This window comes from Branchiostoma floridae, chromosome 17, assembly GCF_000003815.2.
Source record: "Branchiostoma floridae strain S238N-H82 chromosome 17, Bfl_VNyyK, whole genome shotgun sequence".
NCBI lineage: Eukaryota > Metazoa > Chordata > Leptocardii > Amphioxiformes > Branchiostomatidae > Branchiostoma > Branchiostoma floridae.
This window is the reverse complement of record NC_049995.1, coordinates 9,249,322-9,266,086: the sequence shown is the minus strand read 5'-3', so window position 1 is coordinate 9,266,086 and position 16,765 is coordinate 9,249,322. Positions and strand designations below refer to the sequence as shown.

The 16,765-nt window shown below is 41.1% G+C and overlaps 2 protein-coding genes across 2 annotated transcripts in view; both read right to left on the bottom strand.

Moving 5' to 3' along the window:
• Positions 1-364: 364 nt before the first annotated feature.
• Positions 365-9,616, bottom strand: LOC118405042. Its single transcript, XM_035804443.1, has 12 exons — positions 9,435-9,616; positions 9,031-9,248; positions 7,697-8,102; positions 6,642-7,067; positions 5,719-5,939; positions 4,887-5,037; positions 4,249-4,506; positions 3,593-3,707; positions 2,699-2,877; positions 1,975-2,238; positions 882-1,166; positions 365-438 (listed from the first exon to the last, which is right to left on the bottom strand). Exons 2-12 carry the CDS (start codon positions 9,244-9,246, stop codon positions 365-367), a joined length of 2,595 nt encoding a protein of 864 aa, XP_035660336.1. The 5' UTR covers positions 9,247-9,248; positions 9,435-9,616.
• Positions 9,617-11,011: 1,395 nt separating this feature from the next.
• LOC118405041 overlaps positions 11,012-16,765 on the bottom strand; it is a 14,676-nt gene continuing 8,922 nt past the window's right edge. The window contains exons 12-20 of the mRNA XM_035804442.1: positions 16,547-16,664; positions 15,889-16,181; positions 15,009-15,188; positions 14,378-14,552; positions 13,860-13,990; positions 13,195-13,417; positions 11,839-12,267; positions 11,225-11,329; positions 11,012-11,043 (exon numbers count right to left, since the gene is read on the bottom strand). Coding sequence (XP_035660335.1) covers positions 11,012-11,043; positions 11,225-11,329; positions 11,839-12,267; positions 13,195-13,417; positions 13,860-13,990; positions 14,378-14,552; positions 15,009-15,188; positions 15,889-16,181; positions 16,547-16,664 — 1,686 coding nt within the window. The remainder of the gene's footprint in view (positions 11,044-11,224; positions 11,330-11,838; positions 12,268-13,194; positions 13,418-13,859; positions 13,991-14,377; positions 14,553-15,008; positions 15,189-15,888; positions 16,182-16,546; positions 16,665-16,765) is intronic.

The following is a 16,765-nucleotide window of genomic DNA, read 5'->3' as shown; positions in this document are numbered from 1 at the left end:
TATAGACGAGTAGACCCCTGTCGTGCATTATCAAGTGATATAATGCAACAGGGTTTCTTGCTGTACCAACAGTAGGCTATATTTTACAAGCACCTTCTCAAACACTGGACCCTCATTTACGTCCCTTCCTAATACCCCCTCACATTAGGGCGAAAAATCGATCGGACAACAAGTCTGCAAGATCTCAATCTCGAGGAGGCATGACTCCTGACGAGAAGGGGGGAACTCTGCCATTTCTTCGTCGGCAGCAGGGTCATGCCTCCTCGTAATTTTGAGCTCGCAGACTCGTCGTCCGATCGATTTTCGCCTAATGTGAGGGGGGTATAAGCACGCTGCAGCCACAGCCGAGATGCCATATCCAGAATTAGACCGGGGTCTCCCAGTTAACGTTACTAATAGGAACCAGGAGCTCAACTGTCGATTCTGCTACCAGTCGTGCTACAATTATGGGCGTCCCAATTAGGCAGACAATACATTTGTAGCTAAAAAGTAGTACAAAGACGAACTATATATGTGTATATATAATGGCGCCCTATGACAACATTGTACTTTAAGAACTCTGTGAATTCGTATACTCTTGTTTCAAGAAGAGGAATGAGACATGTAAATGATAGTTGTAATAATAGCATAGCATTATTTGAACATTTTGTAGACAATAGAAGTACTAGTAGTGTAGCATAGCTTTAGTTGTTTTGTCTCTCCCACTGACACTATAACAGTTTTTTACAGAAACGTTTCATTCATGTAATTACGTACTGCGTTTAGCCCACATGAGCAATAATGTGCAAATAAAGATCATTTTCATTGATATTTGTGCCCCCACAGAATCTAGAAAGTTTTAACTGTTAGAATGTAATAGATGTTACAATCAGTCCTTTTACCTGTATGTCCGTCTGTCATCACACGTTCACTGGCTTCATACCGAGTCCATGCTACGATAGAGATGTTGTAGACTGTAGAAGGAGACAGCGCCTGGATCGTGTACTCCTCTGTACAAGCCGGCAGGGACACTGCTGTGGCTAGGTCCATGTTGCCATGGAAATCAATTGCGCATGCGCAGTAAGTGATGTTGTACCAGGTGACAGTGGCGAATGGTTTGTTCCACATGACCGTCAGAGTTGTCGTGGTCGTTATGGAAACGACGAACGCTGTGGGTGGGTCTATGCCTACATGAACATACATTTTAAGATTTTGGTGCTAACCCTTAACCTTTAAGTGATAAACGTATCAAAAGTTGTGCAACACGCTTCATTTGGCAAAGCCTACAGAGTACACTATTGTTACATACAGTTGTCCATTTTTCATCATGTTTGCTCGAGGCATATTTTGCTACAATTGCCCACAATTGTAATTTGGTTTAGAATTTCAGTTTTATGTACTAAACTGCGAAAACCAAAATAAAGCTCTCTCTCTCTCTCTCTCTCTGTCTCTCTCTACAGAGACAAGTATTTGTAAACAATTCTAGGAGTATCAATCATATGCTGTACCCTTTCTTACTGTAGGCTAGATTAGCCTTGTAATGTTGTAGTTAACTATTGTCACATGCAGTTTGTCAAATTGAATGTTTCCATAATCTTTGCTCCAGATACATTTTGCCCAAGACATAAGGGATCGTAAACAAATTTCACGAGTAACACTATGATATACACAATTTCCTCTCTAAATGCACGATAAATACCTATTGTTATGTCGAGGTTTAGCAGTTGTTGTTGATATACATTGTACCGTGTGTGATCGTTAACAAAATTTGTTCATTCATGTACTCATCCATTCCTTTCTTGAGAATAAATGATGTTGAAATTTAGGTACTTCAGTTTCATAGACAAGATCTAGGACTCCATTGTAAAAGTCTGATGAACTAAGGTCTCTTCATCTACCTGTAGCTTACTTGTCATATAAATGCATAGATCGAAGTCATAACAAGCTCCCATGAATAAACAAAGGTCCAAACAAACAAACAAGAACAAGACTTACTTGTGCTAACCCGAAGTGTGACCACCGGATCGGGGTCACCGTCAGACCGAATGACCTGCACGCCGATGGTGTACAGTGTGGCTGGTGCCAGCTGGGTGAACTCAACGTAATGTTCGTATGTGAACAGCTGTGCTAGCTCCTCTCCATCAGGTGTGGTGAGACTGACGATGAAAGCCAAGTGCGAGGCTAGCGGAGGGGACCACTGGGCGGAAAGCGACGATTCAGTGACCTCAACAGCCTCCAGGTCAGTGATAACATCCCGCTCTATGTAAAACGGGAAAATAAACATCGTTGAAGAGGTTCATCAGTCACGTATGAGTTAGTCACTAAAATATCCTTCAATCAGTGACTTTGAAAACACGTAAAACATGTATCTCCAACTTTTTCGAAGTCTGCTTGGTGCATCTTGATCACGGGATAACCTAGTCTTGCGAGATCACGAGACTAGGTCCGAGTATAGACTAGCGACATGTGTTTACGTATTTAGAATGAGTCACGTATTGAAGAATGACTTTTCAAAGGAAAAATGAACGTTTTGTTGCATATTGCGTTGTTTACTCTTACGCATATCACCAGAGGAGCACAAAAGAACACAGACATCCAGACGAACACACAAGAACACAAACTGACATTTAGCACATAAGAAGATAAACATCTAGAACACATAAGATTAGAGACATTCAGGCATGGTGAAAACAAGACCTCCGTACAGGGAGGAAACTACCTGTTGTGAGTGTCAGTGTTGTTATCTCTCCTTTTATGTACGGACTGAACATGTTGACAGTGATGTTGTATGTTTTCCCAGGATAGAGAGCTGTGATAGTAGTCCCACTCGAGTGTAGTGTTTGAGGCGAATCAACTTGGCATTTTGTGCTATCAGAGGATTCGCACCTGATGTTATACCTGAAGGAAACATAGGAGCAAAATTGGGGTGTCACTTTGCTTGTTATTGGGTGGGCCGACTACTCACTCTTTGCAGCTAGGGGCTGAATTGCGAGGAACGTACAACAGGCGGAGCTAAATCGCAAGGGTCTCAGGTAACCTCAATACGACTGTCGCAAGTGTCTGGAGCGAGCTGCCTTTCGGCGCCAATCAGGTGATCTCAATATGACAGTAATTGCCCCAGGTGCGGACAAGGTACTGTAGGTTTTCAACCACTCACACCGCACCATCGCACGTGTGGCGGGTTCTTTAACGTGCCTGGGGTATGGCTCTCCCCAGACACGGGACCTCCATTTAACGTCCTATCGAGGGACGGCCCTAGCCAAAGCTAGGTACTCATTTACACCTGAGTAAAGTGAGGAAAGTCGTGTAAAGTGCCTTAAAGGGCACAAGATCGGTAACACGGCAGCCGGATTCGAACCCACAACCTCTTGATCACGGTCCGAACACAGTCCCACTGCGCTACGCGGTCCCACGATTACTTAGTTGTGTCAAGATGCATGGCTTAACAAAAATATCATATCATGCAATTTCTCTGACAAAGACATTCAGTCGAAACTTTGAGTAAGTCCAATATTTTCGTGTTGAAAATTACAGTATACTTTCCCAACATATCATTTCTTGTTTGTAAATAGATAAACAAAGACCCAATGCGACAGCGTCAATTCTATCTTACCAGATAGGAAGGTTGGTATCGGCTGGCAGATTCAGTAGAGTAAGAATCGGTGTCCAGGTCAGCTGCACATACGTTTCTCCAACAGAAACGGAAAAATCGCCTGGTAGAGGCAATTCTATGGACAAAAATGAACACAATTTTATGAGAACATCTACAATGCAGTAAACAATTAATTTGTACTGCATAGTACAGTAAAGCAGCCAGTCCCTTCAAATACCTTAATTAGACATCGATTTAGAATTACTAGACTAAGTATAGTGTTATTTCCCATTTTACTTCTTTGGGTATTTCATTTTTCTTCTATTCATACCCATTCACCTTCGGGAATGAAATTGCAACAGACCTATTATCATTTTTTATTATCATTTATAATTACAACTTTTGGCATCAAAGACACGTTTTATTTTTCAAGCTTCATACCATGTTGACTTTGATACTGTTTACGAAAAAGTGTCTCATATGACAGCATTTCTGGAATACTATAAGCATATATAACATGTCAACTTCACTAATTTTCTAAATCTTGAGTCTTTGTGAACTCATATCGAGGGCTAATTGCAACAGAAGAAATAGATACAATTACGTTTGAATGTTTTATAGTGTTAAAGGGTCTAGTATATAAATATAACAGGTGTTTTTATGAGTTTCATTCGTACCTGTGGTAGCTCTTGCAACTCCATATTGTTTGTGCGAACTGAACGTTGCAGCCAACTCTAGCTGGTACCCCACTCCAGGGAATAGGTTGGTGATCACACCCTGACTCCCCTCGAATGTTACCGATGACGTTTTCCCCGAAACCACGTCGGTGTAGTTAACATGAAATGTTAGGTTGGAATTGTCAACGACATCGAGCAGATGTAGTGCAATACTGTCGGCAGTGACTTCATCGATGAAAACTTCCAGTGTTGAAAGAGCTATACAAAATGGATATTGAAATTTGTTGCTATAAGTTACCATACAAATGAATAATTTCATCAGGTTCGAGAATCACTAAACAACAACGTTATTTATTGAGAATTAATGACATAACAATGATACATATTACATGACAATGTAAAATTTCAATAAATGATGCAGCCTGTATACTGTAATAACAGTGGCAATATGAAATAGAATATAGTGATTAGTGGTACAAAGATTATCTAGAACGCGATTTAAGCGCATTTCCAAAACAAATGTTGGAGAAAGACTTATTCCTGTAGTGATGACCGTTCTGTTGGACAGCTAGCAATATAGACAATGGCATAACAGCAATCATGACAACAATCCCTAATGGTAATAAAAAGTGTGTTACCTCGCCCTTCACAAGTCAAGAAGTCGAATCGCAGTCCGGGATCATTGCTTCTGTACCACGTGAGGGGATGGAGGCGAACAGCTAATGCTGTAACCGGCTGCTCTAATATGTTCTTTACCATGGTGTGTCCGTCAATGTTTCCGTAGAAGATCTGAAGTAAAAGGAACACGGCGGTAATATCAGATGATCTAGAACGAATACCATAACGCTGTTGCCAGTACTATTTCTACCTAAGCAATCTAGATTGTTGTTGTTCACCTTGTAGTACCTAGTGACACTACAAGGTAGATTTTGCTGCTAGTACTAGGTCTACAGAGCAATCTCGATAAATTTGTTGTACTAGTTCACCTTCTAGTGGCACATAGATCAGTAAGGTTCCTTGCTGCTGTCTAAGTAGAAGGGTATGTTTTTACGAGTTGCCATTCTTTCCCCCTTTCACGTGCTCTAGACATCCTCAAACACTAGACCCTGATTTTACGTCCCTTCCGAAATATTAGTATAGCCCTAGCCGAGATGCCCTTCCCTAGATTTGAGGTCTCAAATTTGCCAACTAAATGGAACCAGGCTGGGAACTCAACAGCAAGGCTGCTACCAGTTGAGCTACAGGAACATCCTTAGAAAGGTACACTGGCATCTAGGAAATTATATGCATTGACGCTCACCGTGCATCCGATGTAATTGTTATACCACTGTTCTTAATGTTTAAAATTCTTATTCTTAAAATATTCTTAACTATGTTTAAATAAAAATTCCACATAATGTTTAAGACCAGAAGAAAAAGTAGCGTTAAAGTGTATTGCATATACTTAAACGACGACTAAAACTACAGTACCTTCTCTTCACAATCTTGCTCGTAAAACTTGAAGACATCCCCATCCTCGCTGTAAGACATCTTGTAAGACGTTACGTAGTGGTGGTCGTCGGCACCCTGCGTCAAGATACCAACGATGAGTTTCTCAGAAGAGAGCCTTACTCCAATCCAGAAGTTACCGTTGTCGTAGTCGAATGGAATACTCGAAGTAGGAGGGATCCATCCACCTCCTATTGTGATGTCTAAAGTATACAGAATGGAACACAGATGATTAGATATAGAATTTCGTATTGAGGAGAATACACCTTCGTCACGCGGCGGCCATGATAGATCTAAAACGAGGTCAGTGAGGCACACAGACAAACCTTATTTCTAAATCAGCTGCCATTTAATTTTTCTCCAAAACCACACAAATTTTCACAATGTAAGATCAAATAATAAATATTACAACTGGTGTTATACACCAAAATATGTCTAGTAGCAATTTAGAGTAGCATAGACTGTTCCCTCACATAATAATGCAAATATTTGACAACCATTCTCTTATCAGTTGTCATCCTAATTGCCAGGTTATCATAGTTTGAACTGTTAACTATGATGGACAGTCTTTTGTTTGCCTCATTGGCCTCGTTTTCGATCTATCTTGGCCATCGCGTGAGAAAGACGTATTATGTGGTTGGTTACTCTGGACCAATTACATAGACATGACATATGCTCGGGATGTGTGCGGTCTCTGGAAAGCTTGTGCCGCCGACAATCCGATCAATCAATCAATCAGTCAACTGATCATCAATCAATCAAACATACAAACATACGAACTATAATGCACTACGGTTGCTACGAATGCGATCTATGGAAAATCAAGCATTGCTGTTCACAAACACACATAAATACACACACAAACACCATATTCTTGGCGAAGGAAGTAAGAAAACCAAGCTCACCACTAAAGACCTGTACTTCACAAAGTCCAAGTCGTCTCTCAGTGCCAAATAGCTGGATGCCTACGTATCGTCCTCTCATGCCACCGCACCATATTTCTAAACTCCGGGGCCAGCTTTCAGGAAACCGATGTTCTCCACCGCATTTTGGGTTCGCTGTCACAACGGTCGAGTCCCCGACGTGAAGGTAGAATGGGTTGATTCTTTCTGGTTCGAATACTCGGTTGAAAATTACAACCTTCTTGATGGGGATCTGTGCTTCTAGGTCGACCTGCCACCATGGGTCTACATCATTGGTTGATGTGTGTGTACAGGTGCCATCCCGGGCAGTGTTCCCATCAGTTGCTTGGCTGGCCGGTCCTTCGAGTTCAGAACTTGACTGTGTTGCCGCCCTTCCTAGTGCGACGTTGGTTGACGAGTCAGGAAGACCTACGGGCAGAAAATCATGAGCGGTTGAAAATATCTGTGCTGATGCAGAGTTAATGTCGACTACAGAAATTGTCTTATATCTACAGTAAAATTTAGTGCCTGTACATATCTGCAGTATTCGTGTAGCACACCAGGTTCTGTATCTGTATATCCGGTATAACGGTCATTAGGCGTAACACACCAGGTTCTTTATCCGTATATAGCCCGCATAACAGCCGTATAACGCATGAGCTTCTGAATTTGTATAGCCTGTATACTTGAACCGCCCTTTGGCGTAACACACCAGCTTCGCATGCACTCTACGCAGCAACAGCTAGTTATATTCCACTTAATGACCTGTCAGACACTAACTGTAAGCATTGTTTAAAGCTTATACAGTATATATTTAGATATAAACTGTGTAATGTTGACTTATTAATGTCGTTTATCATTTGGTTACTGTTTTGTGCATCAATATCTTAGAGAAGAATGAGAAAATGCAAATGTATCACTTCAAATCATGTAACACAGACAAATATGCATTTTAGCCTAGCCAAATGTGGTCAACGTTAACAGTGTATGTTTTTGGTGAATGGTATTGCAAAAGCAGCAATCTACAAATAACATACAATTTGAGCTCGACTACTTACCACAGTGCAGATACCGATCTTTACTGACCAGTCCGAAAACTTCTACGTTCGTGGATGTCCAGTCAATTACGTTGCCATGGTGATGACAGGACACTGACCAGTCCGTTCCTATTTCTTCTGGAGTCAGTACGCGGTCCCAGAGGTTCACCCGAGACAGTTCTCCAGCGAAGGCTTGATTAGCGTCGAATCCTCCCCCATATGCGTCTTGGTCTTGCCCGAGGATCCATAAGCCGCCACCGTCCACTGTAGCTCCCCTTGCTAGCCCCGAGCCCGAGTCCCCGAGCTCACCGTCAGCGTAGAGGCGCCAACTTCCATCGGAACTGCTCCAGGTAACACAAAGGGCGTGCCACGAGCCATCCCAAACGGGAAGATCATTTGGTATCGCCAAGTTCTGCTTTACCCGAATCTGGAAGAAAGAAACTTATTTGCATGGCATCTACTATGCAATTAACTAGCACCCATTGCTGATTATTTAACTAAGAGAAGATCTCACATTTATTATAGATACTGTAAGTAGGCAGGCGTTAGTCGGTGTATTTTCATTTCAAGGATCGTACAAGTGTGCACACCATTTTTGTGTATTCGTCAGGTATTTTCGGCATGGATCAAAAGATTAATACGATTCACTGAAATACGAGTAGCTGCGTCTACCTCTGCGTTTGGTGTCTCTCAAGTTAAAGTCACAACCCGCCGTACGTGTTTTCTTTCCGTACGTTTTTTGGGACGACACGTCCGCCACGTTTTATGAAAACATGGGGAATGACTGGCAAGAGCAGGGAGAGAGTACGTCAACGCACGTTACTTGCACGGTTGCGCAATGTGTAAGGACGTGTTCTGCACGCCACGCCTGGCCGTGAGCGGTTGCCTGCACCGTTCGTTGTACAAGTGGTGAGTTGTACGTGCTTACAACGTACAATCTCTATGCGATTGCCACACGTTACCGTATGCAGACCATTCTTACACGTGCTGCTTACGTGCGGTTTCCATACTCATTGTTATAAGTGCGCTGTACAGGGCACGCTCGTCGCCCGTACTGGCTCGTAGGGAGGAGGGGGGAAGTGAATCCGCAGCCCAAACGCTGTTCTACATGCTCTTACGAGTAAAGTGCTACTGCGTGTCTGCGTGCTCCCGAATCCGTTAGATTCCGTAGGACTTTGTACGGAGGCGATACCTACCACTTATGGATCCCAAAAGATTGCTGACGTTTTTGCGCGTAGACAGCACGCAGTTGCACGTACGGTAGGTTGTGAACCGTTATGTGCATCAATGTCTGAGAGAAGAATGAGAAAATGCAAATGTATCAAACGTCACGTGAAAGTGTTCTATTAACTTACGTGAAACCCGTAAGACATAGTGTAGAAGAGTAGTTCGTTTGACTGTCGATGAGTAGCGTAGCTGACGAATGTCATCTGAGAGCTGGAACCCATTTCGGTGCGCATGTGTAGACATAGGGTGAACATGCTCAAGTCCTGGACAACCGTAGGCATCATCTTCGCGTAGTAACTGACGCTTCGTTGAGCTGGGAAAATTATCTTCTGTGGCACATGCATGGCTGCAACAGTCAAGATAATAATTTCAAGTACCACCTGGTCAACGGTAAAATCACACATATCAACAATAAAGATATAAACAAGCAACATATAACAAAGGTTTGCGACTAAGAAAAATGTGATGACTACACCCTACGTTACAGAGGTCCCAACGAAACGTACATTCAAAAAGCTATATATCAGCTTACCAGGTCCTCCTGTTTCATAAAAGCCCACTTCACGCAAGTAAGGCTGATGTACTGAGTGCGTGGCTATGATTTCCAGCTTCCAGAACCTTCCGGTTGCTGAGAACCCACCGAACTCCTGCCGCGTACTGGTGCTTGCTGCCACATTTGTCACGGTCAAAACTTTCTCCCAGTCCAAGATGCTTGAGTCATTACTGGTCGACCTTTTGAACATGAAAGCCAAGACGTCGTGAGTCGTGTCACCCAAGTTAGTAATGCCAATCTTAGACAGAGTGTGTGACACCCCAAAGTCCAATACGATGTAGTACGGTGGCGCAGAGTTTGGGTTCCAGAAGGTGTAGTCAAGATTATCAATAGCTTTGCCGGGACCATGGTTTATCCTTGTGGACTCTGATGCATCAATGACCCAATCAGGAGAGTTTACCAGCCATCCAACACCTTTGTGAAAGACGTGTACCATGTTTAGGTGGTTATTACGGTTATTATGATACTGTTGGTAATTACACGCCGACATTTGCTGGCAAGTAATTATAAATGTTAACTCTTCCCACATCTCAATTTTTTTTTTATTTACTTAAAGTTCACCGCAAAACAAGGCTGTTGGAGCCACTTAGACGTTTTGGGTTACAAAAATGCTGTGTGTATAATTTTGATACACAATCACCGATTCCTTTTTATGTTTCGACAAACATTAGGTTTACCTTAGTTTTCATATTATAGTACAACAAGTAAAAAGTATTTTCTTCTCCAAGTCGACAAAGGGAACATATAGATGAACAACTCTTTATCACGTATGTGTAAAAACATATGCCACACATGTCACTTACAAATCTTTTTTTACATTGAGCAGAGGCTTGAACGTTTTGACTGAATTTCGATATTCTAGTATATATGTGGCTTGATTAAAAAGCACAAAATGTCCCACAGTGACAGCCAATAGGCTTTAATGTTGCCAGAACATTACAACGCGTATCAGAGTGATGTCATCAGTTGAAATAGTAAATAAACAGTGTAACATAAATCATATAAATATGAACATATCAACATGAAAAGTATCGTCATTCAAAGGAGGTATTGACTTAACTGAGATACATGTATATATTAAGAAAGGTTGGAATTGTACTTACGTTTTGAATTAAGACGGGCGTCTCGAGCAGTTTCGACACTTGTTGATGCTTCTATCTGATCATCTGGAATCTCTCGGGTCGGCATACCAAGACTTCGCGGGAGACCCAGACATGACGGGGACACTGCAAAAATAAAGGCACAATCTTAAGCTTGCTTCTAACAATTCAAATTTGCAAGCTTTTTAACAGTGTTGCTAAATAAAAGGCCAATATTAGCCATTTCTAGATCACGAAGAGGTAAAGAAGAGGTAAATTGATTTTGAAGGCTTGTGAAATGTATTTGAATGGGGTAGCGGGTTGTATTTGTTTTGGAAACAAATGAAATATAAAGATTGTGGATTCCCTCTCTTAAACGACTATAAGATGATTTCGATTAGCATTAGGAAAGGAATAGTTTTAACTACTACATAACATTACAACTGTTAAGAAGCACTGAGCAATATAAGGTTTAGGTCACATTTCCAAACCGGGGCCCGGCCGGGCACCTTTCGGGAGGGGAAAGAATTGTATAAAAGACATCAAAATACGCAAAATGTCAACATAAGATTTATGGGAATAATTTGTGTATAATTTAGGTATGAATTTTGATTTTCTTTGAACATCCCGACCGGACCCCGGTTTGGAAATGTGACCTTAGCTTTAGGAAGACTCGGCTTGTGCACGTACCTATACTATCAGGTTCATTTCGTGGACAAGTGTAGTAACTTGTACCGTCCGTACAGTCCTCTCGATAACTTCGCTTGCAGTTCTCACCGGTGCAATAACCTGGGTCTGGGGATAATGAAGATCCCAAGAACATAAACATTCGTACTTGTCAAAACCAACAAAGGGACAAGAAACTTTATTATGACTTATCATTATGTGTCCATCATATTGCAGTAGTATGGCAATGTTTAAAGACAATGAATCGTGTTCATTCAATCATGATTTTCCATCTACTTCTATGTTTTGGACTAGTGAACATTAATTGGACAGTTTATACCATCGTCCGCTGATTATCATTGTTTGTTAATGTAAAAGACATTTACAAGTTCAGCAAATCAATTTATGAGGCTGGCATTCATTCTTGTAGTTGCCCTGATTAAGCTAGTTATTGAAACATTGGCATTTAGGAAAATGCTTTCGTATGTAAAGAAATGTATCTTAAAACATTCAAATAAGATTTTTATCAAAAAGTATGGGAGTAAATGTGACTAAGTGAAATTGGCTTGTGTAGGACTTGGTAACAGACTGACATCAAGGCTTAGTACAGAGTAACAACAATGCATATTCCCACTCACCTAGATCACAGAATTTCCAATCGGTTTGGTATTCATCAACGTTTTTGATGGATATGTACCACGGAGGCCCCTGTAAGGGCGTCGGGTCTTCAAGCTCTACCAAGGGATTCAACTCTCCACCTCTTCCAACTGACAGTTTTCCATTGGCCAGTCGAACCCAAAATTTATGGTATTCATCCTCGTGGTGAAAAACGTTGTATGGAGCTGTATTGTTGTTATTCAGGACGGCACCCCCTGAATGTCTGGCCAGATGGATTTCTTCCCCTTCCTTGCGTATTCGGTACCTTTCTGGAAATTCGTCCGTCCAGACAAATAATTTCCACGCTTCTGTGCCATTTATCGGCGCTTTGACATAAAATGTAAATGTGCTGGACCAGGTTACGGCCACTGTCAACGCCGAAACCCCAGAACTTCTTATTTGTTTGCAACCTGAAAAAATGGGACAACAGCCAGTTACATAGATAATTACGTCTTTGTGGTAAATGTGATACCGTTATGACATAGTGAAGTACAAACGAGTAACAAATGTAGTAAATAAGATTGAATAATATACTAATTTGCTGAGATGCATTTTGACTGGGGTATGCGTAATAGCCGGAATTCATATTTCGTATTACGTAATCGAAGTTTTATGCTTGTCCATGGGCGTTGGTCCAAGATAAGAGTAAGGGTGTAATATAACTTTGACTGATTAATTTCCTAAGATGGAAGTGCATGCTGACTAGAATATAGATACAAAACATACTATTTCAATTTCAACTTCAGATCTAGAAAATGTTAAACTCAGTTTTCTTTCTATGTACCCATAACTTTATCAACAAAACTATGCATTCTCTTCATAACTTTTCATTATCACATGTGAAAAGTGATTTTGTTACCATTTGAACCACTGTCAACTTACAAACATTTTCAGACATAGACACTGAGACAATTATAGTTGTAAAATTTCGAGGTTCAAATGTACTATGCTCTGTCCGGAATTGTCTATCGATACTGCCTTACATGTGTTTAGGCTGAAAATTTTGAAAATAAGATGAAACCAAAATTGTTCTTGACTTACAACTGACAACTAAAACGTTTCAAAATGATCCAAATTCCACTGAACTTTACAGTATTTCAGTCTTGAGAAGAACTACAAATTCAGAATTGGTCTTGATAACTCGGGGGTCTGAATAAATGTTGTTGGCAGTTTTACATCTCAATAAACTTCTTGAGATGTAACATTTTGTATCTTGAGATTTTTCAGAAGAATCTTGACATTCTTTGAAAGTGTCTTGAGATGTTTTAAAAGAGTCTTGAGACTAGTACTGAATACAGCAGTAGATTGAAGATGAAAAGTAAGAGTCTGTACAGTACCTTCTTCACAAAGCGAAGACTTTGTATCGAATCTACAGTCAGTTGTTGCCCATCCATAGCCCTTCGTGTGATCAGCATAGGGACAGACATTCTCCGTAAGGGTCGAATCTGGGAACTCGGGCAGCCAGGGTCCATTGCTGTTGTCTGTTTGAGTCAGTGTGTCGCTGTCAATCCAGAACGACTCAGCAGGACGCGTGCCGTGTATCTTCCAGGCAATGTGGTCCTAAAAAGATGCAAATTACAAGCTCATTTGCATAATTGATACAAAAATGTCAAAACCGGTCAATGATAGGAATGTTACGCTTGTGACGTGTGTACGTTAGTGGAAGGTGAACACCACCGTGCATAAAGTATACAGATGAGTTAGTCATTTGCATAACGTCTATTTCATGGAGGCATGAGGTCGCCGAACTCTGTTCATCTAATCTTTTTCTTTGTTTATAGGTCTGCGCATTCTACCTATTGCTACAGCAATCAACGTAATAATCCCAGCATTCCTTGCAGTACACATTTCACAATACACATCCAAGATGGCCGACCATGACCAACAAGCAGTGCAGGAGGTGGTAACATTTGATTGGTGTAATGCTCTTTTCGTGAATTATAATTATCAGTAGAAGTCCATGAGACGGGGGGGGGGGTCCTAAAGGCCATTGGTGTCCTACCTGTCGCTGCTTAGACCGTGGCCAGGCGTAAGAGGTACACTTTTCACCATATGGTGCCCTCGAGCTTATGAATCTGTAGCAACTCTCTCCATTGCCCCATCTCGAATAGCCCTCTTGGCAATCCAACTCATCTGCAAAAGAGTACTCGAGTTAGAATTATTGGTTATATTGCATATTACGGTATATTGTTAACATTTGTAGAAATTGTTAGAGGGCTATATACACTCGTATATCCATACTTTGACATCTAAAGCTAAAACACAACGTCATGATGTGTTCAGGACAAAATATACTACAGTTCTGATTCAATAATACGGAAAGCCGCCAGATGGCCCAGAATTGAACTTGACATTTGCTTTTGACCTATCCAAACACCAAACACTATAATGATTACAATCCATTGCTAGGTTATTGTCTTATGCTACCTACAAATACGAGGAAACAGCCACAGACACACACTGACACAAACACAGAAAAGATACCTCCACCTTTTTTATAGAGGCAATGATAAAACATACCAATATCAGCCTGCTCACGAATCCAGTACCGGACCGTCATGTCTTGTGTCGACAGCTCCTCTGCTATCATGTTCGTGATGTTCTTATCTTCTGTTCGGGGCTCCCTCGCTACCAGGGTTCCCCAGGGAATGTTTCCATCCGCTAGGGTCGATGTTGTCAACAGGGCAGGAGAGGCCTAGAGAAAAAATGCATATGAAAAATTGGACAAGGTGTTTCGAGATACAGCGAAGACAGACTTTTCAACGATCACACAGATACATTTTTTTAGTGTTTCCGTTTGTATGTGACTATAGTAATTGAAATAACTTCATTGCAAATTCCTTCCCCAGATCTAACTGCAAGCAAATTCAAACAAAACTGCGATGCAATAGAAAAATGAAAGGCACGATTAAAAATAGCTGTTTGAAACTTAATGCTATTTCTGCTTATCAATAGTTTGAATACTTTTCCCCATGCAGTTTGAGATTGTCCAACAATTGTTACAAAAACTGGAATGAATGGTTGAATGGCGCACATTCTATGAGTGTATTTTCTTTTGTATATCTCAATAAAATTTGTATATCTGAATAAAACTGCGACTCATGATAACTCGCCGTTGTAAATCAAAAGTGATTATTGCAAATTAGCTTACGGGGGAGTTTGGAACCCATGGCAGGCGGTGTCCGAGTGACCCAGTCCCGTACATCCACGGTCCGTAACGCCTGAGGATGTTTATATCTGTCTGATGAGGGTTGCTGTGAACTAACGAGTAGTGCTTCGGCGCCTCCCAAACACCACCCCAATGTCTTTTCTCTCCTGCCTCGACACGGTACTGTGGGATAAATAGAACAAGGTATAGGTTTTATATTTCTTCACGCCTCGTTGAAAATGAAGAAAAATTTTTTTTGGTATTTCTTTAGATTTTTTAGGCAATCTTGAGTTCTATCGAGACAATCTTGAAATTTTTCAAAATAATCTTGAGATTTTCATAAAAATCTTAAGATCTTTCAGAAAGTCTCAATATTATTTGAAATCATTTTTCATACATCTCAACACTTGGGACTTTTGCAAAGCAACTTTCAAAACAGTTTGCAAAGCATCATAAGATTTTTCTCTCAAGATTGAGTCAAAACATCTTAATATCAAATCAAAGCATCGCAATATCAAGTCAAAGCATTTCAAGATTTAATGCAAAATCTCAAGATCTTTGGTATGAATCTCAAGATTTTTCAATTTTCACCAAAGCTGCTGGGATAATCTCAACTCCAACATATCGAATTCTTGTCAATTACTTTTGCACCCTGGTATATTTTTTGAGTCGTCGAACCACCTCACTTTGGGGTCCGTAACCATGTAAATCCCCATAGGCGAAAAACTGTGTTCTGCTACCTTTAATGTAATTTCAAGCTACAAATGTCTACAAACATTAGCCCAAAGGGCTCTATTGAGTCCAATAATAATCTGATCGCTGTTGTCATCAACTACATGTATGTACAATCTACATGCATAAAATGACTTAAGTGCTGACTTACATGAAACTTGTTCCCAGGGAAGGAGTCCTTGATCATGTCCCCAAAACCAAGGATGGAGTAGTCATGGCCGACTGAAGGATATCCAACATGGCGTTCCATCACGTGACCTTCCCAGCCTTCCCTCGTACTGGCTGTTACGAGAAGTGTCCAGCCTCCCCCGTCCCTGTTCATGTCGCAGTATACGCTCAGCACCCTGTTCTTCACCCGTATCTGATAGATCCCGTATCGGGCATAATTGCCGAGTATACGGGCCAAATCCAGGGCTTCACGGCAAGACTTCGGCAAGGCGTCGTCTGAAGTAAGAAAATTTTGGAGAACCATTAGTATTAAAGACAACAAGACGAGTTCATAAGTGTAAACAGATTCCAAGTATCTTGTTGAGGGGCGTGCCTATGCCTTAAGCCCCCTTTACAAATCAAGAATTTAGCTCGGCCGAGTTGTCAGCGAGCTCTGAATTACAAGGAGGTATGACCCTGATGCTGACAAAGAAACTCTGCCATTTGTTCGTAGGCATCAGGGCCATGCCTCCTCGTAATTTAGAGCTCGCTGACACCTTCAATATTTACTCATTCAAAGATAAAGATGAATCTTAAATGCATAGTTCAGATGCACTTGCTACAAAGGTGCATATTGTACTAAAACACACTTTTATACTCACATTTGTAGTTGAACTCACAAATGTAAGGTCTTCCGAAAGGAGAGCAATGTACATGTGGTATGAAAGAATCTTGTATTGTTGCTAAGCAACCCCCTCGAACTTGCACTATGTCTAGGTCCTGAAACAACAGATTGAAAAGGGCACAAGTTCAACTCCATGGATGGAAAATCAGGCAAGTTAGTAATACTGAATCATTCAATTTCTTATGGCTAAAACCAT

Excerpts from the sequence above, each read along its gene's own strand:
- LOC118405042 (XM_035804443.1), bottom strand. The coding sequence starts at position 9,246 with ATGCATGTGCCACAGAAGATAATTTTCCCAGCTCAACGAAGCGTCAGT. Across the intron at positions 8,103-9,030 it reads CTATGTCTTACGGGTTTCAC|ATTCGGGTAAAGCAGAACTT; the intron begins GTAAGTTAATAG and ends TCTTTCTTCCAG. Across the intron at positions 439-881 it reads GATGACAGACGGACATACAG|CACGACTGGTAGCAGAATCG; the intron begins GTAAAAGGACTG and ends CCATAATTGTAG.